General features: G+C 34.7%; 1 protein-coding gene and 1 long non-coding RNA gene across 2 annotated transcripts; one reads left to right on the plus strand and one right to left on the minus strand.

The window, feature by feature from the left end:
• On the plus strand, window positions 1-25,746 carry LOC138322406 (degenerin-like protein del-10). Its single transcript, XM_069266440.1, has 11 exons — window positions 1-520; window positions 10,486-10,758; window positions 14,479-14,646; window positions 15,904-16,071; window positions 16,410-16,534; window positions 18,574-18,755; window positions 19,718-19,871; window positions 20,373-20,438; window positions 20,768-22,295; window positions 22,824-22,915; window positions 24,515-25,746. The coding sequence occupies exons 2-11, from the start codon at window positions 10,508-10,510 to the stop codon at window positions 24,628-24,630; spliced, it is 2,850 nt and encodes a 949-aa protein (XP_069122541.1). The 5' UTR covers window positions 1-520; window positions 10,486-10,507; the 3' UTR covers window positions 24,631-25,746.
• On the minus strand, window positions 838-23,791 carry LOC138322418 (uncharacterized). Its single transcript, XR_011208390.1, has 3 exons — window positions 23,682-23,791; window positions 2,409-2,537; window positions 838-908 (listed from the first exon to the last, which is right to left on the minus strand). It is a non-coding gene; the product is annotated as an uncharacterized lncRNA (long non-coding RNA).

A 25,746-nucleotide genomic window follows, 5' to 3' on the forward strand; every position in this document is an offset into this window, starting at 1 on the left:
TGTAACAGAACTCGGATTTTAACGGGTACACAGGAGTAAATGTCGATTAATATTTCGATAAGGATATTTCTGGACGATTAAAATGTTGATGTTTCAGGACAGTACTACTATTCAGTATATTCATTTCTGGATTTAATAATCAAGACCCAGATACCACGAGTGAATGAAGAACAGACTCCGGGTGTTTTGAGTAAATCACTCCAGTTTGCCACAGTGATCACAGACCCACGGTGTGCTCGTTACTTGTAAATCACTGCTAATCACAATTTTATTGACTTTACGTGTATAACATTACCATATTAGTGAACTTTTATTCTGTTAATAATTGATATCCATCAATAACCTTCGAGGGATAATATAGCCACGTGATACAATTGTGTTGTTCGGATCTCACCAAGCAGAAACGATCGGAAGAGAGAAAGTTTGCTGGGGATGCTTATAAACGTACTCATAGTTGACCTAACAAGTGATATTTTATCATGAGTGTACGAACCTTTCATGTAGAAACCCACTAGCCAAGGTAAGTATGAAAACTCCAATACAATATTAAGATTAAGAGCTGCTAACGCTATATCAAAAAAAATCATAACTTCAAATCACTTTAAAATGAATTTATACAATCCTTTAATTCTAGTCCTTCGCACTATAACAGGAAAAATATTCCATTTGCTTTCTTTCCAGGTCTTGTTATCAGATCAGTCCTACTTATAGCAGTAGAAAGTTTAACATGGTCGGTAAAATGTTTACTAAAATGTCCAGTGTGTAACTGAGAGTGATGCTTATGACATACATGTATTCAGTGTGTATCTGCAAGAGTGACGTTTTTGCATAAAGTATAGCTGTATAGTGCTATCCCGTCGGGTTTTCCTGGGTAGTTTTTGGTTACATGTATCTCGAGCAATAGAAACCTGTAAAATAATATGAAATTTCGGTTAATGACAACTTGACCTTTGTAAGAGAGAGTAGAGTGTAGTTTTTATGGGTATTTATATGATAATGCCACCATGACATGTTAACTATTTGTGTAAAATGCCAGGCTATCAATTTTTGTATAACAGCATCCTAAAATTTTATCTGTATAATGTCAAACTACTTCAAACCGTTTTGTTATTCGAGTTAGCCGAGTATTTGACATTAGTAGATAAATTTCCTGTATATAGTAACAGATGTACACCACTCTGGTATATCAATCATTTGCTCTATGTCAAGATGCACAGAAAAGTTACATAGTTTAGATAATCCAATAAAACTTTTATTGAGCTAAAATTGATGACAACTGTCATCGATTAAACTTGAGGAAGGTTGTATGTTTAGGGCTCGGAACGCCGACAACTGAACATCCTTAGACATGTCATGGATATCACACTGAGAAGATAACAAAAGTAAAAGAACGGATTTATGAAGACAGAAAATCGTGGTTTTCAACTTTGCGAGGTTTTAATTCCTAAAACTGTTTTGCAGTGCACATGATTTTTAAAATTGGTTTAAAGTTTTAAGCCTGTATTTAGTTTATAAATATAGACCTATAAATTTATAAAACGCCTACAGACTAACAAGCACAACAACAGCATACAACCAGCAACCTCATTCAACAGTTTCAATTTAAGATCATTAGCAAAGACTTTATCACATCGACACAATAGCATTGACAATAACTCCATCGACAACAATAACATCAGCCTGGACCAATAACAACACATTACTGTACTTCATTTTTTACATTACTCGTGCTTTATTTTTTCGCCCAGATGTTACACTTACTTGGGGCTAAAATATATTGATTTAAATAAAACAATTAAAATTGCAAGCCATTTGAGGACAATGGGAAATATGTCGTTAATGATCAACTGCACTATCAAATAATGTCCAAAATATTTTATCTTTTATGATATTTGCGTACTTATCTATATTTAAAACAAGACGTTATTGTTTTTTCATATGATAATCTGTACATCATGCATTTATTATATTTGACGCTGTAATTTGTTGTTCTGATGACTCTCAACGTTTATGAAATATTTATTTCGAAGAATTGTCATTGCATGTTTATAGTAATGTTTTATATTGATCATAAAAGAGGTTTGATACAAATTTCCAACTCGGGGCTAGGCAGACGCGCAATATGACAATAGGTATGGCACGGCATTTTCTCATAAAATACGTATAATACTTTACGTTTTACAACTACTTTTTTTTAAACTTTAGGTCAAATAATTTTTTAACTTAAAGTCAAAACACCTTTTTCAACCTTGAGGTCAATTAAATTTTAAACTTAAGTCAAATAACTTTTAACCTTAAAACTAACTAACTAAAAATGACTTATAGACTTTGGTAGAAATGCACCTAACCAGGTAATGAGTTGTACCGATGTGAATGGCTCCGAGTCGTATAATATTACTGGTTCTTACAAGTAGACGATGTGGCGCTTCCATCAGCTTGTTATTCGGCTTGTTGTCATAACAGCATATCAGATGCACGAAACAGGTGATCCCTCCCTCGTGTTTCTGTAGCTATCAGTAACGATCTCATGTCTACAACTTAAAACACACCTTCAATTCGTATCATTATGACCTTGTTTATTTACTGATGTAACGAGAAATGATGCAAAATCTGTTTGAAGGTTACGGCAAAAAAATTAGGAATAGAAACTGACGAACAAAGTTTTAACATGAAGCAAATGAACCAACATAAAAAAAATACAGTATTTAATTCTTTATACCACAAAGTGCTTGGGTGATAAAGAATAAGAACGATTTCTGCAAATAATCAAAGTTTTGTTTTATCCTGGAACCATCCAAAAATATATGATACGTTTTTTAATCATTTGGACAGGTGGTAAGGAATACTTGTAGTCTTGCAAATTCACCTTCTGATAACACTTACGAAATCTATACTAAATCATGTTTACAGTATACGGAAAAGGGAATTTAATTCTATGAAAAAACCCCACAAAATTCGAGGTCTGCACATATATTGAGTAATACAGATATGAAATCCTATAGGTTTCTCATTGTGCTATGTTAGTCTGAAAGTAATATCTGAATGTGATGAAACGGTTTACAAACGCAGTGAGTAACTTAGTCATTATCTATTTTCCACTTCTTAGCACAATTACCCAGTTCTGTAAAATCGTATTTGTTATCGGCAGCATAAATCCTTATTTCATCTAATATCATCTTAGTTGCACCTTAAGATGCCTAATGTCTGAGAAGTCAAAATTTTCTTGTATTAAACTTTTTTTCTCATATAGATTTTGGGAAAAAGGAGTTCATACCATAAAAGAAAATGGGGAAAAAAACATATGTCCGTGTGCTCGTTTTTGAGCTTTTTTCACTCAAAGATACCTAGTTGACAAAATATCGGATTTTATGGGAATTTTGCCGTTTTGACCATATAAGATAGAGATTAAAGCCATAATTTCCTAATGGGGTGTTTGATATGTGTGAATGTTTGTAGAATTCGTTTTCTAGTAGTCTTCTTTAAAAATATACCAGTTTTGATCAATTAGACTAATATTTCTTCTCGGAATAACAACATATGCTACCCCTACCCTTAATTTTGAGCTACAAAATGCACCATTTTCAGCAATTTTTGCCAAATTTAACCCTTTATAGAAAAAGTTCTGGTATTAAACTTTTGTTATTATTTTGCATATCAATAAGGAAACGGTTGCTCTTTCTAAATCAGGAAGAAAAATTGGGGGTCCGTGTGCTTACTTTTTTGCCCCATTTGAATTTTTGTTATTTTTTAGTATTTTGGAGTAAAAAATAAAAGCGCCCAAATTACCATTAAATCATAAAGTCACAAAAGTGTATTATTTCACATATTAATGCTTAATATTTTAATTACTACGAACCGAGTAACAATTTGAAGCAAAAATTAGCTCAATACAGCTTAAAATGCTGGCGAAGTGATGATTTAAGTAAAAACAATTTCAGTAAAAAATGGTAAAACTGTGGGTCTACTTGAAGCGAAAAAAAACACAATTTCAAAATGGCCGCCAAATGGGCCATTTTTTTAAAATCCCCGTATAAAAAAATTCTCCTAAAAATAGAAATGTAATTTTTTGACAAAATTTGCATCTGGCAACTTGCTACAGATATTGATAGATTTTATTTGAAAATCTCAAAACTTCTTTGATCTATGTTGAAACGAGACTTCAACGGGACTGAAACCTCAGAAGAATACATCCTTAAGATGCCTAATGTTTGTAACCTTTAAACCCATCAGTAATTGTTTTAATGTGGATTTTGCCCAGATTTGTATGATGGAAGTCATTGAAGTAGAGAACGTGTACTTTACTGGAGCACATGTTTGCAATAGGTTTTTATCTATATTATAAAACTGCCCTTCCTGGCCTTCACTTATAAATACGTACACTGGGTATAATGCCATTGCACTTGTCATGATGCTTTCAATAAAAGTTTCTGCATTTAAGATTTTCTGGTGGTTTTATCGAAGGATTCAGTTGAGTAGGGTATCGGTATTTGGAATTGACTGTATGTGGATCCTACTCAACTCTATCCTTCGATAGAACCACCAGAAAGATTACAATGTATTTAATCCTTAAATAACCAGGGGCGTAGGAAGCGGGGGAAGGGGGGCGCAGGGGGGGGCAGTTGCCCCCCCCCCCCCCCCCCCCCCCCCGTTCCCCAGGACGGGGGGGGGGGCAAACATGTCTTTTTGCCCCCCCATTTTCGCCGACTGAAATTTTCTAAAAATGCTTATTTGAAAGAAAAAAGGGTCCTCCTGCACATTTTTCGTACTTCATTCTAGAAAATTTTCCGCTGCGCGGCGCATTTCCTAAAACGTTCAAGCACATAATGTCAAACCTTAAATAGTAAAAATTCAATACACACAAACTAGACTAAAAATGTCCATCAAGGGATTCTATGTACTATTTTAAAAAATGTCTCTTAAAAGATCAATTTGTTTATATGTCTTAGCGAGACAATTAATTCATTTTTTTATGTTACACAACAATGTGCCGATGGTGTGAAGCCGGTATATTCAGATCGAGTAGGGTTCCATAATGTTATGACGACACAATTATCATTTCTAAATGCAGGTAGCTTTAAATCGAAAAATTACCATGTTAAGAACGCTTTATAATCATTAAACTTTATCGTAAAACTCATCTCAGCCATTCTAAATCGTAATTTTTTTCCCGGGGGAGACCCCCGGACCCCCTAACACCAAATTCTCGCGCCTTTGGGCGCTCGCAAATTCATCAAAATGCATCGTAAAACTCATCTAAGCCATTCTAAATTGTAATTTTTTGCCGGGGGAGACCCCCGGATCCCCCAAACACCAAATTTCTCGCTTTCGGGCGATCGCAATATCATCAAAATACATAAAACTCATCCCGGGGGTCACCCTCAGACCCCTAATAAAACACCAAAATCTTGCGCCTTCGACGCTCACACGCTAATTTGGCCAATTTGCGTATTCGTTAATTTCCTTTTAGCGACCCCACTGTCTATAAATGTGTACAAGGATTAAATTTAGTGATATATGAAAAATGTACATAAAGCATATATTATATGGTTGGGAGTTGAAATAATCTCCTCCTGTAGGGGGGGGGGTTTACAAAATATTGAGGACCTTTGCCCCACCATGACGTTTCATCTTCCAACGCCACTGATAACTGTTGATAAAAGCCAGGTATTATAAAGTTGTGACATATGTTAATGGTTTTGTTATGATTGCAATATTGATACATAAGTTATTTCCACATAACCTACACTTTTTTCTCTCATACAGAAGAAGTATATTCAATGAAGTGTCAGTGGTTTGGGTAGAAAAAACCCATTTGTCTATAGTAAAGTGAGTATTGCTATCAATAACACAGTGTGTTGAGTCGAAATGACACAGACAGAAAATCTGTATAGAACCTCGGCAGTGCGTCATAGGACAGTTAATGATAGCTGATTGTTAACACGTAAGCTAGAATGTCATTTTATCATCAGTCACGTGATCTGGTAATTTCCCAATAATTATGTATTATTTGAAAATAAAATACTACTGAAAAACAGTCAGAAAAATAATGAAGGTCACAGACATTTTCACACTGGATTTTCGGTCAAACTATCGTCATCTTGATGATATTTTATTCCTTGTAAAATCACCACAAACTCTTAAAGCAATATATTCTAAAAAAATATCGCTAAAGTGTTATCAGCTTGAACATTAGATTAGTAACAGCATTAATATCCATACTCAAAATCAGTTATATTATAGAGTAAATGTAGACAAATTTCGGAGAGTAAATTACCAAGTGTTCCTACAACGGAAGCGCGTTCAGTGTTATAGATTGCCTGACTTTGTCACAACCCAAATAAATACAAGTCGTACCGACATGTATGGAGCCAATCTAATTTAAAATCACATAAGGCAATACAAAGTACATCAGGAGCTGTTTGAGAACAACAAAATGCGCCGCTGGTAACGATATAAAGATATTAACCATACGAGTACATTTCGCTAATTGGGTTTATCATAATTCCGAAAAGTCTGTGTTAATTCCACTAAAATAATTCCCCATGATCTCTTGAAAGTGTCACGCTCTAAAAAGATTTTCATACGAAAGACACTGCCCATAATTCTATATCAAGGCAGACTTCAATATTGATTGTTGTTATGGATAAAAATATTCACAATTTGGCTTAACTTAACATCAAATATTTGTTTACAATATTTAGCAAGCTGGTAAGTCAAAGACCCATTATTCTATATTTGCATATTACAGAGTTATCTGCCCTTGCGAGTAGGTATTGATTGTGACGTCATGTGTTTGCGAGTGTAATGTCATACTTTTCTGAGAAAACGACGTGAATTGCGCTCACAAAATAATGACGTAACAAGCGATACCTACCCGCAAGGGAGGTAACTCTGTAATATGCAAAGACATTATATATTAATTTAGTAGTATTTCAAATAACTAGTATGTTTACATTGGGAATCTTGAACTTATGGGAAAAAAACATGCATCTTATCCCCTAAAATTCTTCCATATACTCATAACATCAATTATATTCTTATATTAATGTCAGAATCACGTTGAATAACAGTATTTCACAACCTGACCAAACCAGGATCAAGACCGACACCAGTGTGATTGCGTGGCATGGATATTCTATTGTTTATTTGTGTTGGAGGTAAATTGACAATGCTTTACATCGTTACCACTCTGGGCCCATCTACATATGTAGCGTGAGTAATCATCCCCCATGTTCGGTTTTGACGGGATACCGTGCTCTCAGAAGTCAGGTTATAATTAGATGCCAGATTGACTGTCTGGTTGATTATCAGTGGTTAGGGAACATTTTAGGAGGATAAACGTGAGGGGATGTATTAATAGTGACAGTGTAATAGAACTTACTCCCTTTAATAGACTGGACTAATTATAGAGAGGAAGTGGAGTGGGTCAACGATCATGTTTGATCACAAGATACAGAGTATGTATATATGTTCTTTTAAAAAGGTGAGTGTGTTGAAATTACTCTCTGTTAATCTTTCTTTTTTTCTGTTGACTACCGTCCGTGTTGGTTGGGGTACAATGTTTTATAAGATACAAGTAACAACATGATTGGTCTATTTCGACTGTTGACTACCGTCCGTGTTGGTTGGGGTTCAATGTTTTAAGATACAACTGACATGTTTGGTTTGTTTTGGGTATTGAATACCGTCCTTGTTGGTTGGGGTACAATGTTTTAAGATACGACTAACATGATTGGTCTATTTCGACTGTTGACTACCGTCCATGTTGGTTGGGGTACAATGTTTTAAGATACAACTGACATGTTTGGTTTGTTTTGGGTGTTGAATACCGTCCGTGTTGGTTGGGGTTCAATGTTTTAAGATACAACTGACATGTTTGGATTGTTTTGGGTGTCGAATACCGTCCGTGTTGGTTGGGGTTCAATGTTTTAAGATACAACTGACATGTTAGGATTGTTTTGGGTGTTGACTACCGTCCGTGTTTGTTGGGGTACAATGTTTTAAGATACAAATTACATGTTTGAGTCTGGTGTTCACTACCGTCATATCATTTAAGGAAGTGTCGAGTTTTGATGGCGAAAGAAGGTTGTATTAGACAGAGGAAACCACCTAACTACGGTCTGTAATCCTTCCTCCATTGATACGTGGTGTAAAACCATTATGGTATTTCACTTTACCATAACTAGGTAGGAGATGAATGGAAATAGTCTATTGCAGGCTTTTTGGTGCTTTTTAACCTTAACGAATTTTTTGTTTCACACGCACCTGTTTTGTTCTGAAGCTGCTGTAATTTCGTTTTTTGTCTGGAATATAGCCAACACACTATACCAGAAAAATCTTTCCTTCATTTGATAACTTAGCTAGTGAGTATAATGGATAGGGATTATAATAGATATGGATTATAATAGCTAGGGAGAATAATAGATAGGGATTATAATAGATAGGGAGAATAATAGATAGAAATAGATAATAGATATAATAGATAATAGATAGAAATTATAATAGATAGATAGATAGAAATTATAATAGATAGGGATTATGATAGATAGGGAGTATAATAGATAGGGATTATAATAGATAGGGATTATAATAGATAGGGAGTATAATACATAGAAATTATAATATATAGAGATTATAATAGATAGAAATTATCATAGATAGGGATTATAATAGATCTATAGGGAGAATAATAGATAGGGAGTATAATACATAGAAATTATAATATATAGAAATTATAATAGATAGATAGATAGAAAATATAATAGATAGGGATTATAATAGATAGGGAGAATAATAAATTGAAATTATAAAAGATAGAGATTATAATAGATAGAAATTATGATAATTAGGGATTATAATAGATAGGGATTATAATAGATAGGGATCGTAATAGATAGGAATTATAATGGATAGAAATTATAATAGATAGGAATTATATTAATAGATAGGGTTTATAATAGATAGGGGTTTGTTTGTTTGTTTGTTTGTTTGATTGATTAATTAACGTCCTATTAACAGCTATGGTCATGTAAGGACGGCCTCCCATGTATGCGGTGTGATTCGTGTATGTTGTGCGAGGTGCGTGTTTTGGGATGACTGCGGTATATTTGTGTTGTGTCTTCATGTATAGTGGAACTGTTGCACTTTTTATAGTGCTATATCACTGAAGCATGCCGCCGAAGACACCAAGCAACACACCCCACCGGTCACATTATACTGACAACGGGCGAACCAGTCGTCCTAATAGACAGGGATTATAAAGATAGAAATTATAATAGATAGGGATTATATTAGATAGGGAGTATAATAGATAGGAATAATAATAGGTAGGGATTATAATAGATAGAAATTATTATATATAGAAATTATAATATATATGGATTATAATAGATAGAAATTATAATAGATAGGGATTATAAATTATAATAGATAGAAATTATAATATATAGAAATTATAATATATAGGGATTATAATAGATAGGGAGAATAATAGATAGAAATTATAATATATAGAAATTATAATATATATGGATTATAATAGATAGAAATTATAATAGATAGGGATTATAAATTATAATAGATAGAAATTATAATATATAGAAATTATAATAGATAGGGATTATAATAGATAGGGATTATAATAGATAAGGATTATAAATTATAATAAATAGAAATTATAATATATAGAAATTATAATAGATAGGGATTATAATAGATAGGTATTATAATAAATAGGGATTATAATAGATAGAAATTATTATAGAAATTATAATAGATAGAAATTATAGTATATAGAAATTATAATATATAGGTATTATAATAGATAGGGAGAATAATAGATAGAAATTATAATAGATTGAATTCGCCGGGATTATAATGGATAGGGATTATAATATATAGGAAATATAATAGAGAGGTATTATAATAGCTCAATAAGCTCAATCAATAGGAGTATGATATATGGGGGTAATGATATATATGGATTGTAATAGATAGGAATAATAATAGAGAGGTATTATAATAGATAGGAGTATGATAGATGGGGGTAATAATAGATGTGGATTATAATAGGGTTTGTGATGAATAGGAAGTATATCAAAATATACCTCCTATGTATTGATGTGAAATGACCATGGTCTTAAGGTCACGGGATCTCTCCGGACAGTGTCCGGTTGCCTGTAACCATACCCTATAGCTTTGTTTTGTGTCAGTCAGTGTTTCGCGCTGCATTGCAATCAGACATCAGCAGCAAGACATAGCTTTCAAATCATAGGTTATACTTCTCTGTTAAAGGAAGCTCACATCAAGACTTCATTGTACTGTATGGCAATATACCAACTAACACTGACCATTACGTTGCAAAGCAATGTTGGAAAATGAGAAAAAGAAAAATCTTAGCAATAGTGTCTAGAGGAATTATCATTAACAGCTATCATTATACGGAATTGTAAAATCAACCAAATATTTATTCTTGTTATTGGATAGGTACCTAACCTAGGGTAACAAAATGGCAGGAAACGGAAATGGGGCGAGTTTTGAGTCTTCAAACTTTCGGGATAAGTACAGACTAACGAACATGGATGACTCGCTTCGCAATCAATCGACGGACCGGAACTGTGTACACTGTTCCAGTCCCGGGAGAAAATATCCAAAGTATAGGAAATCCCCAATGGACGTGGCGCTAACGGAGTTCTCCGACTCCACAACGCTCCATGGTTTACGCTACATCGCCATGAGTGACGCATTCTTTATCAGACGGTATGTAAATTATTTTGTATAAAACTTTCTATATCGCTAGACATACTATGGCCTTCACTTATACATTGTACTATAATGGTTGTCAAGTCGACATGCATATAAATGAAATAACACAAATGAGTGATGCAGAAATGTTCAATATCAGTTTTGAAATCCACCTTTTCCGATTGATGCTTTTTTACACAAACGGCTAACGATTTGCTCTCAATCTGGAATTTAACCTTAGATATATTTGATGGGCAATGCAGATGATTTGTACACATTCAGAATACCAGTTTTTATTGGCGTTGTAGTATTATATTATTCTAAGTTATATATGAATTAAGTGTAGATATATGTGATTCCTTACTTTGACGGATCTGGTTGAGGAGAAGCCGTGATACCATTGATGGTAAAGTGATGTGTGATGAACAAACAAAACAATTTAAAGCTACATGAAAATTCCTCTCTAGATGCAGAAAATGGGCATGCCACATCATAATAGTTTATGACAGACATATAAGGTCGCCATTGGGATCCTATATATCTAGTGTTTTCATTAGATCACCTGGCCCGAAGGTGATCTAATGACGCGGCATCCATCGTCCGTCAACTTTTCACAAAAATCCCTACTAGTTATGAATGGCTCAATGGATTTTGACCAAATTTGAGGCCTGAGGGATGGGACCCAATAGGGAAAATGTAGTAAATTCTTATAAAACATCATCCTTCTTTTTCTGTAGGAATTTGGTTCCTTGAATGAAGGACAACCAATTTTGTTAAAACGGTGGGTCTGGTCCTCCAAGGGCATGAGGTTGGAGCCAATAAGGGAAATAGAGCAAATTCTTTAAAATCTTTCTTCTACTGTAGGAATGAATAAATTTTATTCTAATTTGGTCTGAAGCTTCCTTAGGATAAATGGAACCAATATTGTACAAACAGAAGCTCTGGTCCCCCAAGGGCCCGAGGAGCGGGGCCAAATAGGAAAAAATGTAGCATTTTTTAATCCTTCTTCTTCTGTAGGAATTAAATAATTGGGTCTTATTTTGTCTGAAGATTCCTTTGGTTAAGTGGAACCAATTTTGAATAAACAAATGGTCTGGGCCTCCAGGAGCCAATGGGGCGGGCCAAAGATGGGGAATGTAGCAAAATATTTTTAAAAAATTGAGTGTCTACAAAGTCGATTTCTTGTATTGATTTCTTAGATCTGTAATAGCCTTGATTTTTATATTGTCAAAAGACTCGTGTTTGCTTTCAATATTGTCTTTACATTCATACATGTCCGGTTCCCCGAAGAAAAAGGTCATTACACAAATCGAGCCAGGTTTCAATATTGTGATTTCTCTAAGGACGTAATGTAGCTGGTAATTTCGCATTAACGAACTAGAATTATTTTAATGACTTAGTCTGAGATATTTCTTGTGATTGCGAATAGGTGAATGGCTCGACTCAATGATATCGAATATTCACACAAAGGAATAAGAACAAAGGATATTGATAATCTTACACAGCATTGGTTTTGTATATATCGCATTAACGCATTAACAGACCAAACCTTAAGCCAACAGAAAACGTTTGTCACTAAATGTCTGGATGTCTAACTGCTGTCTGTCTCGTTCTAAGTGTTTAATATTTGTTGAGTCTCAATGCAAATAATAGAGAACGCGATAGAAGTCAATATAAAGTAATCTTAGAATAATTAAATGATGATTATTGTTGTGACGGAATCGAATTTGTTCTCATTTAACACAAGAAACATCCATTCAGTGTTGTTGTTGTCACCTAAGGGAGTCGTGGGAGAAACCTGACTCACCCTTTGACAGTTTAATGTGACCAGATAAAGTGCGCTGCTCTAAGTCTCTGGCAAATAGCTTTAGTGATATAGCTCTATAACGAAGACAAGGCTACCTACTATTACAAGATAACATGAATCTAGAGAAAAGTTTTTCGAAAATATACTAAGGAACCTTTAAATCAAACCGTACTACTATTTTATAAGAATGTATCTGGAAAATAACAAAAACAAAAAGCAACAACCGAATATCAAATTACATATGTTTGGTGGTAGGATATAGCCGTAGAAGACTGACAGACACGGGGTAACGCTATAACTATTAACGTCTTTAATAGGAAAGCACACCCCTGTCACTTTAGTGAGCGACGGATGTTTTACCTTTCTGATGTTATTGATATTTTTTCTCCTAAACTAAAGTCAAAGGTAGTAGTAGTTACATTGCCATAGTACTAAGTACCTACTACAGTAACATATACAACAGTCTATATTAAAGTTAGTCTTACCACCGTAGTGATAACGCTGTTACACTGCAAACTAAAACTGTTTTACTACAGCAAATCGCATGAAACTTTGACCTGATTTTGGAAGGAATGTGAACTGAACCGGAAAACTAGTTTAGAGTTTTTAGAAACAAAAGTTTTAGTCTGACAAGTAACGTATTTACGACGGAGATGTGGCTATAAATGTTGTATCGTAAAAGATAACCGCGGAAGCCTCTCTGGATCTGCTCAACAGGTGACCGTCTGTTGCCAGATACAAGCGAGCCATATAGCACTCAGTGCAAAATACTATGTAAGCACCTTTTCACCTTTTAGTTACGCATTACGTACTTATTGCAAAATAGTTAGGTATATATTTCATATTTACATTGACAGTCTATGTATTTTATTGAAATTGCAGAGAATTCCATTAAATACATCACAATTAGTGGTGATTTAAGTCAGGATGACACTTATTATTTGTAATATCTTTCATGTTATTTCGTTAGTATATGTTTTCACCTCTCATTTTACGGATAAAACATTTGCTACTATGTTCATAAAAACTGAGAGTAGCATCCATGCAAAAATGATCGGTAGTACACTTTACCGTAGTGATGAGTTAAGATAAACACAATCCCCTACTACTTCAATATCTAACGCATGAGATCCTATTTAGACTGCATAAAACATTTAAAAATGACGTTGACGGAACTTTCTTAATTACGCCTGAAGTAAAATTGGCCGCACGAGAGGCCTTTGCTGGAGTAGGTGTCTGGCAAATGTTCAGTTTATCACATCATTCTCTGCAGTTTCAATGTACATGTACAGATCTGTCGGATTGGTTTTTAATTACTACAGTGTCTGATGGCCATGTGTGTTGCTGTAGGTTAACACACTATTACCACATACAATGTGTTTGATTTGCTTTCATCAAATAATGGCGTTCTCTAAAACGTTTGATGTAACACACGATGTACTGGTTTGATAAATGCATCACACTTGAGTTAGTTATTTGCGCAATTTATATCCACAGGAGATCAGTTTTGCTTTGGCTTTAAGTAATAGAAAATACGCGGTTCATGAAGAACCATCGATTTATAAATAAGACTGTTTGGTTTCGCAATTACTGAAGGCAATATAAACAATATGAGTTATTACAAAAGAAATATAAAATTACATTTTGGCAGTGTAAAAATGAAGTTCTGAAAACTAAACAACAATTCTTGACAATTTCTACCAAAACATCATGTTTTAGGCACCCGCAAATCTGAATTAAAAATGCATAAGCATGCAAATTATCTCCAAAATGACGAAATACGTACTTTTTATCAAAGTAAAGTCAAAACTCATAAACTTTAACTCAGAAACTTAAATTCTGAACTTTTTTTGGACTTCCATGGCTACTGTTAATTTCACAACTTACTTATAATTCTAGTGTGTATTAATATTCCTTTATCGTTTTAGGTTAGTGTGGTTTCTTCTTGTCCTGGTATGTTCCGGCGTAATGACGTTTCAGATCGTGGACAGAATTCTGTATTATTACGAAAATCCGGTCAATGTTAATGTCAAGGTCAACTACAACCAGTCCCTTTACTTCCCTGCTGTTACTCTATGTAACCAAAACACTTTCAGGTAAGGTCAGGGGACATGGTCAACTATAACCAGTCCCTTTACTTTCCTTCTGTTACTCTGTGTAACCAAAACACTTTCAGGTAAGGTCAGGGGTCAATGTCAACTAAAACCAGTCCCTTTACTTCCCTGCTGTTACTCTGTGTAACCAAAACACTTTCAGGTAAGGTCAGGGGTCAATGTCAACTAAAACCAGTCCCTTTACTTTCCTGCTGTTACTCTGTGTAACCAAAACACTTTCAGGTAAGGTCAGGGGTCAATGTCAACTACATAAAGTCCCTTTACTTCCCCGGTGTTACGCTGTGTAACCAAAACCCTATCAGGTAAGGTCGAGGTCAAGGCTTATAGGTTTAGAGTCAACAAGTCTCAGCATAATGTTTTGGTCAATTTAATAATAAAAAACCCAATTATATAGAGAATGTCAAAGTCCACCATTACGTCATAGTAAAATATTCCTTTAAATCAACAATTTAAAACAGACACGAGTTACTCATTAATGGTGGTGTTCCCTTTCCCTAATAAGCGTTTTTGGCATTTGGGTCAATATACCAACAGACTTATCACACATCAAGTTTGCAGTCATGAACCTAAACATTAATCCAATATATATCACAATAGTATATAGAAAATCATACCAAATCCCTCATCGACAATAGTGTCAAATTCTGCTCAAAGGTGTAACAAGAAAAAATAGGAGCGCTAGTCAGGTTACAGATTAAGTTATATAAAGTAGAATTATACTACAGATGTGAATGATATTGATTATTGGAATTCCTGAATTCATCAAACAATAATAATACCGTATATTAATGTCACATACTTAATCTGTATGTGACGATGAAAACATAACGCATAACTCGCACTATGATGATTTGGAAAACACGAAATATCCTGCTTCAAATCGTTACCTTAACGTAGTTATAACTCGACAAAAATGAAAGATTGATACTTAACATTTCTGTATAGGACATTGATTACGTACATAGCTATTTAGTGATGAAGAAACGATAGCTATTGTGATAAGATAATGATTATAAACCAACTTTTAACCTCTTTATATTTTGATCATAGATGTTGTACAAGTTCAGTTACTACCTGATATCATGAAATGAAATTACTTTAGCCATTTAAGTTGATAGAAGCTAACCATTTGACTATAACAGTGCGATGTTTGGGTTAGTTTAATTAGCGCTTGTGTTCAAATACATGTAATATTTCCCAAAAAGTGTAAATACTTTATATTGACATGATTATTTCCAGAGCTACTGCAGCGACAGATCAGGGACTATACAGACTTATAGAGACAGTGTATAAGAAATCTCTCAGTAGTTTCAATGTGTCCGAGTTAGAGGTTTATAACGCCTCTCACCTCGCCATTAGCGAGTTATTCTGGCTCACGGGTCACAAGAAAGGGAATCTTATCGTCAAGTAAGTGTTTCATAACATGTGTGACACATGTAAAAAAAATTCTGAATAATTGTGATAATTCTATTTAATCCAATTTTCTAAGACTATTATATATATATTAATTTTATAATATATTTCAAGATATGGATACGTGGAAGATTTATGATGCGGTTATGATAATCATTATGTATGCAAATATGCTTTGGTGTTTTATAGTTATGTCTTATTATGTAAATATTTATATGATGGTAATTTTACCCCATTTATTTCAATATTCCTAAGATGATTACGATTATCCTAGTTACTATACTACGTGTATGTTTATAATTCTGTAATAATTATTGATTTTCTTTCTATAGATGTTTCTGGGGCGATATTCCGTGTGGTCCTGAGAATTTTACTACTGTCCTTACAGACCATGGACTATGTTATACCTTCAACTCAGAAATCGACCCATCTTCTACTCTCATAACATCCTCCTCAGGTAAACTCACACATAGACGCTTCTTCTACTCTCATAACATCCTCCTCAGGTAAACTCACACATAGACGCTTCTTCTACTCTCATAACATCCTCCTCAGGTAAACTCACACATAGACGCTTCTTCTACTCTCATAACATCCGCCTCAGGTAAACTCACACATAAACCTTCTTCTAATCTCATAACATCCTCCTCAGGTAAACTCACACATAGGCCTTCTTCTAATCTCATAACATCCTCCTCAGGTAAACTCACATATAGATCATTATTCTACTCCAATAACATCTTCCTCAGGTAAACTCACACATAGATCATTATTCTGCTCTCATAACATCCTCCTCAGGTAAATTCACACATAAACCTTCTTCTACTCTCATAACATTCTCCTCAGGTAAACTCACACATAGATCATTATTCTACTCCCAGAACATCCTCCTCAGGTAAACACACGTATAGATCATTATTCTACTCTCATAACATCCTTCTCAGGTAAACACACATATAGATCATTATTGTACTCTCATAACATCCTCCTCAGGTAAACTCACACATAAATCATTATTCTACTCTCATAACATCCTCCTCAGGTAAACTCACACATAGACGCTTCTTCTACTCTCATAACATCCTCCTCAGGTAAACTCACACATAGACGCTTCTTCTACTCTCATAACATCCTCCTCAGGTAAACTCACACATAGACGCTTCTTCTACTCTCATAACATCCTCCTCAGGTAAACTCACACATAGACCTTATTCTACTCTCATAACATCCTCCTCAGGTAAACTCACACATAGACGCTTATTCTACTCTCATAACATCCTCCTTAGGTAAACTCACACATAGACCCTTCTTCTCTCGTAACATCCTTATCGCGCCGTGAATCTTAAAACTACTTGATAGGAAAATTCTAACATAATGTAATATGCAGTACCGGAGTATTATATATAGATAAGTATTAACATGCTGTGTGACTTTTGTGAAGGTCTTTTTGAGATAACCGTACATGTATTGTAAGCTTATGTAGATTTTTGTTTTAAAATAAGACCACATAATTAATGATCGGTCCGGTAAGATGATTACATTGATTAATGACTTTTGCTTTTGAACAAACGTTTTGATTAGTATGAAATTGACTGCAATTTAGTGTACTATACTTGCCAAGTTTGAATATAACACGTTTTGTCCTTATTTAAACTTTTGTTTCTAAGGACGAAAAAAATACAAAGAGGAAATATTTTGGCACTATGCTTTTTCTAACTACATATTTTGTATGTAGATATTGTAAAAATATTCCGTACTTTCTTTTAAGTCTCTGTTTTAATATAAAAGACATACTAACTATTTTCTAGCGGAGTCAATGTTTGAAAAGGTGACGTACCTGTAAGGTATTGAAATCAACGGCCCCATTCATTCTAACTATAAAACAAACTAATCTAGTAACGAATTGAATTTTCAAGTCTCTTTAGATTTGGTTATAAACTAGTTATATCGTTTTCCGTACTCTCTCGAAAGTCTCTTTTAAAGATGCTCCATCGTTGACAAATGCTTTTTTTTCTCTAAAAAAAACCCAAACAAGAACAGATGAATTAGTATTTTTTACAGTCACAAAAGTTAATTACTTTTCACCATTATCACCAGTGAAAAATTTAAGCTTCTTGTTTTACTTCAAGATGTAAATATCAACAACAATTAATTGCATCCCGAAAAAGTTATTTGACACTAATATTTTATATAGAATGAAGTACTGATTACGCATGCACCAAAACAAATATATATATATTATGTTAACTAGACATTTATATACACGATTAAAACCAATTAATCTTTAATCTAGCATACATAACTATGGGCATGATCACTATCCAAATTCAAATCTGGTTCAACAACGGTAAGTATGAACATGGAAACTCAGGTGATGACAGTAAAACCAATATGTGTATACCATAAGAGGAATTATTGTGTTAATCCGAAGGGAAACACAATACATATACATTTGTATTTCCAGATGCATAATTGTTGTCTAATATACCATTGTAGGATCTGACGCCGGTCTGCGTCTGTTGCTGAATGTGGAACAATACGAGTACATGCCCGGCCCAGGGAGTGCAGCAGGAGTCAAGATCCTCACCCACGGACAGCAGGACTTGGCCCGAGTCAGGGAACTCGGTATTTCCGTCCCCACGGGCACACATGCTTTCATAGGACTACAAGTCATAGCAGTATGTCCATTGTAAAAATCGAGGATTTTACATGAGTGACTATGTGATATGAATTTTGCCACGAGTCTTTTATTTCATTTCATTTTAGATCTATTTAACGAGTTTGATAAATTTCATATTACATAGTCACGAGTGTTAGATTCTATTTATCACATAACTTTTATAAAAAGAAATATAAGTAATACTTTAAATTTCGTCTCTATATAAAACAGTAGAAATCCGTCTCGAATTTGACGTTTCCGTCTACTGAGACAATTATGCGACGTCAAATATTGTTTATGACGTCAAAACTACATGGGACGTCATGATAGTCTTTTTACATATGTGTCATACGATATTAATGGCATGGCCGTATGACATGGCTGGAAGGACCAGTTATGTGATAAAGATAGTTTTCTGGCGATAGTGTATGAATTCATTGCATTGATTGACTAAATATCGATGGTGAGAGTATTAAGAACAATGGATGCCCTTGCCGTATCGATACTCATGTCTCATTTCATCAATTTTATTCCGGTAAATGTCTCGACGTGATTTATGTCATTGAGAAATCAAAGTTGATGTAAACATATATCTTAATATTTTGCGACGGGCACATACACACGGCATTGGTTTTTTTCAGCAATAAAAACACGTAAATCCCTACTAATTAAACTGCAATTTGCAAAAGTTGGTTGTATTTTTCTCTCAACGTTTCAATTTTTCCTGATTTTGTTTTGTTGACAACGACCATTTTTCATTACATCCCTTGTGATTGTTTCCACACTAAATTACATGCTATAATCTACCACAGGACCACCGTTCCCTGAACAGTACAGTACAAAATACTACTGGAGTTCAGTTGAAGTTGAGTTTAAATTCTAAATTGTATGGATTCTTTTTTTCCTGATCTTGTCCTAAACCTCTCTATTTTACTATGATTGTGAGTGTAAGACACTTCATTGTTTTGATTGTCTCCACAGCTGGAGAACCTACCACCTCCCCACGGCCAGTGTAGTGAGAAAGGCCTGAGATTCTTTGACCACTATACCTTCGACTCGTGTCGACTGGAATGCTTGATGGCGTACATTGACAGACGATGTGGCTGTCGCGACTTCTACATGCCAAACATCGACAGTAAGTTAAAGCTTGTATTCCGGCTGTCATAAATCAAATAAAACGATTTCTCATTTAGAACGTCTGGTTCTGGTCGCTATTTCAGATTTCAGTTATTAAGGTGAGCAGGAAGTAACCTTTTCCCATTTGCTCATGATATAATTTTACTGACATGCAAATAAGATTTTTTTACACTTAAGAAAGGCCTTCTCAATGACTGTATTATTTAAGAAGAATATGAACGTAGGTATGGAGTGCAAATTATTTCGCACTAAAACCAAAACATTCCGTTCATAATTTGTGGATTTTTACACTGAAGATGCAGTGATATTACATTGAAATATTGTGATGTTTTCTGGTTATTGGCTGCTGGATATAAATAAGTGTAGTGATCTTTTGCGTTCACATATTTTTTATAATGAACAATATCATCTTTAGTAAAAGATAATTGAATCTTCAAATTGAGAATAAGTTATATATATGTGCTGGTCAAATTTTACCTCTCAATTACATTTGTTTTAGATAGACCGAAAATATGCTCACTGAAAGATTATTTCAGCTGCTTTCTTCCGGCCAAACAGGAGTATTGTAAGTACTTTTACATTTACCACAGTCATTTAACATCAGAACGAATGAAGATGATCAACTTCTGTTCTATTCCTAACCCTTCGGAAAACACCTATAGAAATTAATATTTATATATATATCATATTTTGAAACCTGTATCTGAACACGTCGTTAAATAGAATGCTACTTCTATAATATCTAGACATGATATGGACTATTAACAGGCTTTCTTATCGTAATCAATACAAATACCATTTTCAATCTAAGATATAATTACCATGTTTCAATTGAAGTGTATCATAATCAAATCAATTTATGGTAAATGATTTGTTTTATCGTTTACATTCCAGTGTTATCGGTACAAACAGGAAGTCAGCAGTGCACATGCCCGACTTCCTGTAAAACACTTATGTTTGACCCCACTTTGTCATATGCCACAACTTCCCGAAATGCAGTTGACAAAATCCTGGACAAATTCGTTACATCAGAAATGGTTGATGAACTGGCGAGAGCCAGGGAAGTAACTCATCGCATGGAAGAGGAAAAAATTAGGAAATTTGAAACCGTTGTACTTGCAGTGAACGATTCACTGACATCAGTGCATACTCTAATACACAAAGATTTGAAAAAGAGAATTACAAAACAGATAATAAATGTTGAACATGAATCCCAAAAAATGATGCGCGTGTGGCGAAGGAAGGATTTTCTTTACGGGTACCAGGAGTATAATGTGAGGCGTAACTTCATACGTGTAAGGGATGCCATGGAGGAAAGGACGCTTAATCTCCTCTGTATTGGTTTTCATGAGTTTGTCTTTGTAACAGAGACATACATAAAGAATTTAGTCTCGGAAGCATTTGAGAGCAATATGGATAGACGAATAGTCCTACACACCATCATAGTGGCTAAAATAAGTGACAGAATTGAAACAGCCAAACGAGCCCTCGCCAATTATACTGAGCTGTACGAGGCCTACCAAACAGGAACACCATTGTTCCGTTATAAGTATATGTCTGAGCCGAGAAAACATAATATCATGATGGTACCAAGAAAACTTCTGAATGATTCTCTTACACATAATTCTTACGCTACACAGTATGGTCCTCGACTGAAGGATGACATCGAGGCCATTATCAGTAGTTTGTTGGAGTATCTCGACTTTCTAAATGAAGTGATGCAAACGAACAGTCTGAACACCACTAGAATGGTCTCCATCAGTGGTGAGTACGTAGACGCCTGTGAGAGGTTCTACCATAGTAAGAGTGTGTTCTACTACGAAAGCATTGAGAGACCTTTAAGGGTAATCATATCGCGACGTGAAAAGTTTTTAAAAGCAAGGACGCAATTCATGACGACTATTCGCAACATTAAAGATAATTTGATACAATTGGAAGAATCTCTTGAAAATGTATCAAACTCAACGTTACATGTTCTGTCGGATCTGGTGAATCGAGCTGTTAGTTATTTTACGGATTCGTCCATTCGCAAACTCGACGTCGCAAAGATGGCGCAAGTAGAAATGGTACACACGGCATCCATAAGTATAAAAATGTTTTTCCAAGAGGTGAGAAACCGTGGGCATGCGATATACGACGGCTGGACAGCCCTGATTCCGATAGCACAGTCCATATGGAAAACCATCATCGATGACGAGGAAATGATAGAATATTATTTATTCAGAAATATGTCAGATTTCTTAGAAAACAGTACCGAGATTGTCTGTGAACTTGAAAATAACTATACTATGCATCGAAACACAAATGACATTAGATTTATAGTAGGGCTAACGGACAGTCATTTCCATGGTTCTATGGATCAGATGCAGGAACATCTATCTAAATTCGTTACGTCAACCAAAGTCGACCATAACGTTATCATGTGAGTATTCGTCGTGGTAAAGATGTTTGATACTGATCTGATATTTGCAAATACACAGGAAATTTAAATGTTCTAATATTGAACTCAAGTATAGACACCGTACCTGCTAAGACGTACCTTGGCTTAAGCTAAGACTTTTCTCTCTTATGCAAGAGATTTTAACTTGAAAAGGCATACCAGGTGTTCGCCACGTTTTGCTCATACCGTTCACGAAAAAATTATTTTAACCAAAATGGATGGATATTCTACATGGTATTCTCAGCCTTTAAACGTTACGTTATATACCATGTCTTATTGCTTGGAAATTCATATATCCTAAGTTAGACTTTTGAACTCACATATTACCTAGTCGTATTCCATGAGGATAACAGATCGCATTAACATTGACTAGAGTAGTGTCGTATGTCTTTCAGGTGTTCACAATAGGACTGTCGTAGCTAAAGTGTCAAATTTTTTGACAATTCCATTTCCTATATAATTTCTGTAACCATGTCGTCACTATATATAACTTTATTCCGTTTATTTCAGGGATAATTATCTTGAGCTGGATATATTCTATAGGGAAATGAACTACGAAGAAATACGACAGCAGAAGGCGTACGATATCTTCTCTTTGTTATGTAAGTGTCACTTCTAATTTCTCGTTATTTTGATATTTCATCTGCAATGTGAATTATCAACATCATCTAATACATCCCTAAATGAGCCGTAGGTTTCTTATGTATTCAGACATTAAAGGCCAAATACACGTAACATTTCAGGTTTTCTTATAATCACAGACATATACAATGATCGAATATTGTACCTACGACCTAAAATAGATATGAAAGACGTGTATAATGACATTATTCTATGTAATCCGAATGATTCTGACTATCTATCCTTTTTATATACTGACGTGGGCGGATGATAGTCAGAAGTCCGTGCTCTTTCAAAACGCCAAAAGTCCAGCGACCCTCACCAGGGTCGCTAGTTTTTCAATGTTTTCTCTTTTCAGGTTTCATGTGATTTGTTGACAATTGCATAGTTCGATAGAAAAATTATTTTTACACTACCTTCCATATCAATTATATGTGTAAACGACTGTTAACACATGCATTTCCTCCAGTTTCTTCGGACTTCGTCATTTTCAGGCACGTTGTTTGTATATGGCTGCCAAAACCAATCTCGCGAGAATTTGAGTGACGTCAGAAAATGACATGAAACCTGAAAAAAGAAAGCATTGAAAAACTAGCGACCCTGGTAAGGGGCGCTGGACTTTTGGCGTTTTGAAAGAGCACGGACTTCTGACTATCATCAGCCCACGTCAGTATATAAAAAGCGGATATATATTCTATGCAGATAAACCTATGATATCGAACAGTCAAATATCGTCTTGTAACATACCTGCCATGCATCTTGAAACAGTCGTCATTGCAAACCAAAGCGTTTCGTGTAAAGGCCTACACATCTTCTACAGCCGATAACATGTCTGTTTCCGTTTTTCTGGTGCGAAGTCAATCGAATCACGTGCTATTTTCCGGAAATGGAGACTTTCCGTGAACTTCTTCGTATCGTTTCGGTTTGTATTTATTGTGGGTCACATAAATTATTTTTAGTTTTCACAGTGCCAATCTCAGTAACAATTTACCTGGCTTTAATCAACATTTTATGGAGAGAGAACGTGGCAATTTTCTTGTAAATGTTAGTGGTAAGCCTGATAAGTTACGTATATTGGGCCTTAAGGTATAATATCATTTCTTACTGTATTACATTGTAGTATAATTCAATACTTATTTAAACTTTGCTATTGTAAATTAAAACAATAAACAAAAAATAAGAAATCTTCATTTTTTAATTATTATTCTTTATTTTTATCCCACTGCATAAAATCGTTTCGATGGTTTTATGCACGACACCGATTACTGAACTGAAATCGACCTTTAAAGAACGTCACACAGTTGTGCTCAGATGATATACAAGCAGTGGATGAGGTACACATCAATTATAACTGAATTTCGTACTTACTTTATCCTCATCCGCAGCATGGTACATAATTGAAGTCATCACTAGAGACGACCAGTGCTGCCTTTCTTAGAAATCGTTGTTCTTGCTTCACGTCCACCCTGTTTCTTTCTCTATCTACCATCCAAGGTCTCTTTGGCCTTCGTGTGTGAATACGTCATGCATACATGTCAAATCCCTCTGCATCTTTATTGCTGAATGTTGTTACCTTTCAGGTGACATAGGTGGATCGATGGGACTCTTTGTTGGGGCTAGTGTGATGACAGTGTTTGAAATCATGGACCTCTTCCTTAACCATTCAGCGGAGCGTCTATTTAGGACAACTCATTAATCACACTGGAATTGTGATTTCATCAGTCCTGTCAATAACCTTCCTTTTGTGACTACTTAGTTTATTACTATTACATTTCTATAAACATCGTTGATATACTTTGATAAATTCACGAAAACAAATCATCGCAATCAAACGAAAGTTAGTAAACAATAAATAGACGCTTAATTCTAATAATTTAATGCAAATGTTTTTGGTAAAAGGCCCACTACCTTTTAGAAATGGATTTTAATTTTTAAAATGGTATATAAAACGAGATCGATAATTTTGTAGAGTCGCAAAAGTTATAAGCTTACCGTTAATACTACACTAATCATCACCTTCTGAACAACTAAATTTAAATGAAATAAATATTAATTTTCATAACGCGAGTCGTTTTATGTTTCCCGCCGTCGTCCTAATTACCGCATGACTATCGCTGCACCAGACGGCAAAATAGCGAAAGGAATCTTCAACGTTAACATGGATCACGTAGAAAATCTTGCAATAATTTGGTGCTGTTACCTCATCTTAGGCTATCAATATATACACTTTCTTACAGTATTCTTTTTTAAGGAAATTGGGTTTTTTTGTTTTTGTTTCGGAAAGGTAGTGGGCCTTTAAAGTGGTCAAAAGTGCATTTCGTAGAAACCACGACAGTGGTTTTATATTAGTGGCAATGCTCTGTGAGACAAGAGTAGGGAATATTGAAGCGGTTTACATAAACATAGAGAATATATATAATTTTAACCGGTGATCGATTGTGTTAATTACATTTCATGTGATAGTGCGATACGTGTCCCTTGGAATAGCGGAGTTTTATTTTTTGCAAGTTATGTACAAATGTGTGTAGGTATGTGTATTTGTCTCCGACTATGTACGACCTCAGCAGGTTACGGCTATACGAGCTTTATTAAATAGTTGAGCTTTATTAAATAGTTATGGATAACTTTTTAACATCTGATCTAGGTTCATGCTAATCTCAAAAGGAAATTATTGCAGAATATTAAGGAAAGGAACTTGGCTAATGTACAGCAATTTCCCGTTTTAGTTCATATTGTTAAAACCGGGTCATAGGGTATTAAATGGTATACTATCCAGTTGAAGGTTGCCTCAAATAAATAAAGAAAAAGCTGA

The sequence above is a fragment of the Argopecten irradians genome, chromosome 1, assembly GCF_041381155.1.
Source record: "Argopecten irradians isolate NY chromosome 1, Ai_NY, whole genome shotgun sequence".
Taxonomy (NCBI): Eukaryota; Metazoa; Mollusca; class Bivalvia; order Pectinida; family Pectinidae; genus Argopecten; species Argopecten irradians.

Excerpts from the sequence above, each read along its gene's own strand:
- LOC138322406 (XM_069266440.1), top strand. The coding sequence starts at position 10,508 with ATGGCAGGAAACGGAAATGGGGCGAGTTTTGAGTCTTCAAACTTTCGG. Across the intron at positions 10,759-14,478 it reads GACGCATTCTTTATCAGACG|GTTAGTGTGGTTTCTTCTTG; the intron begins GTATGTAAATTA and ends TTATCGTTTTAG. Across the intron at positions 22,916-24,514 it reads CGATATCTTCTCTTTGTTAT|GTGACATAGGTGGATCGATG; the intron begins GTAAGTGTCACT and ends GTTACCTTTCAG.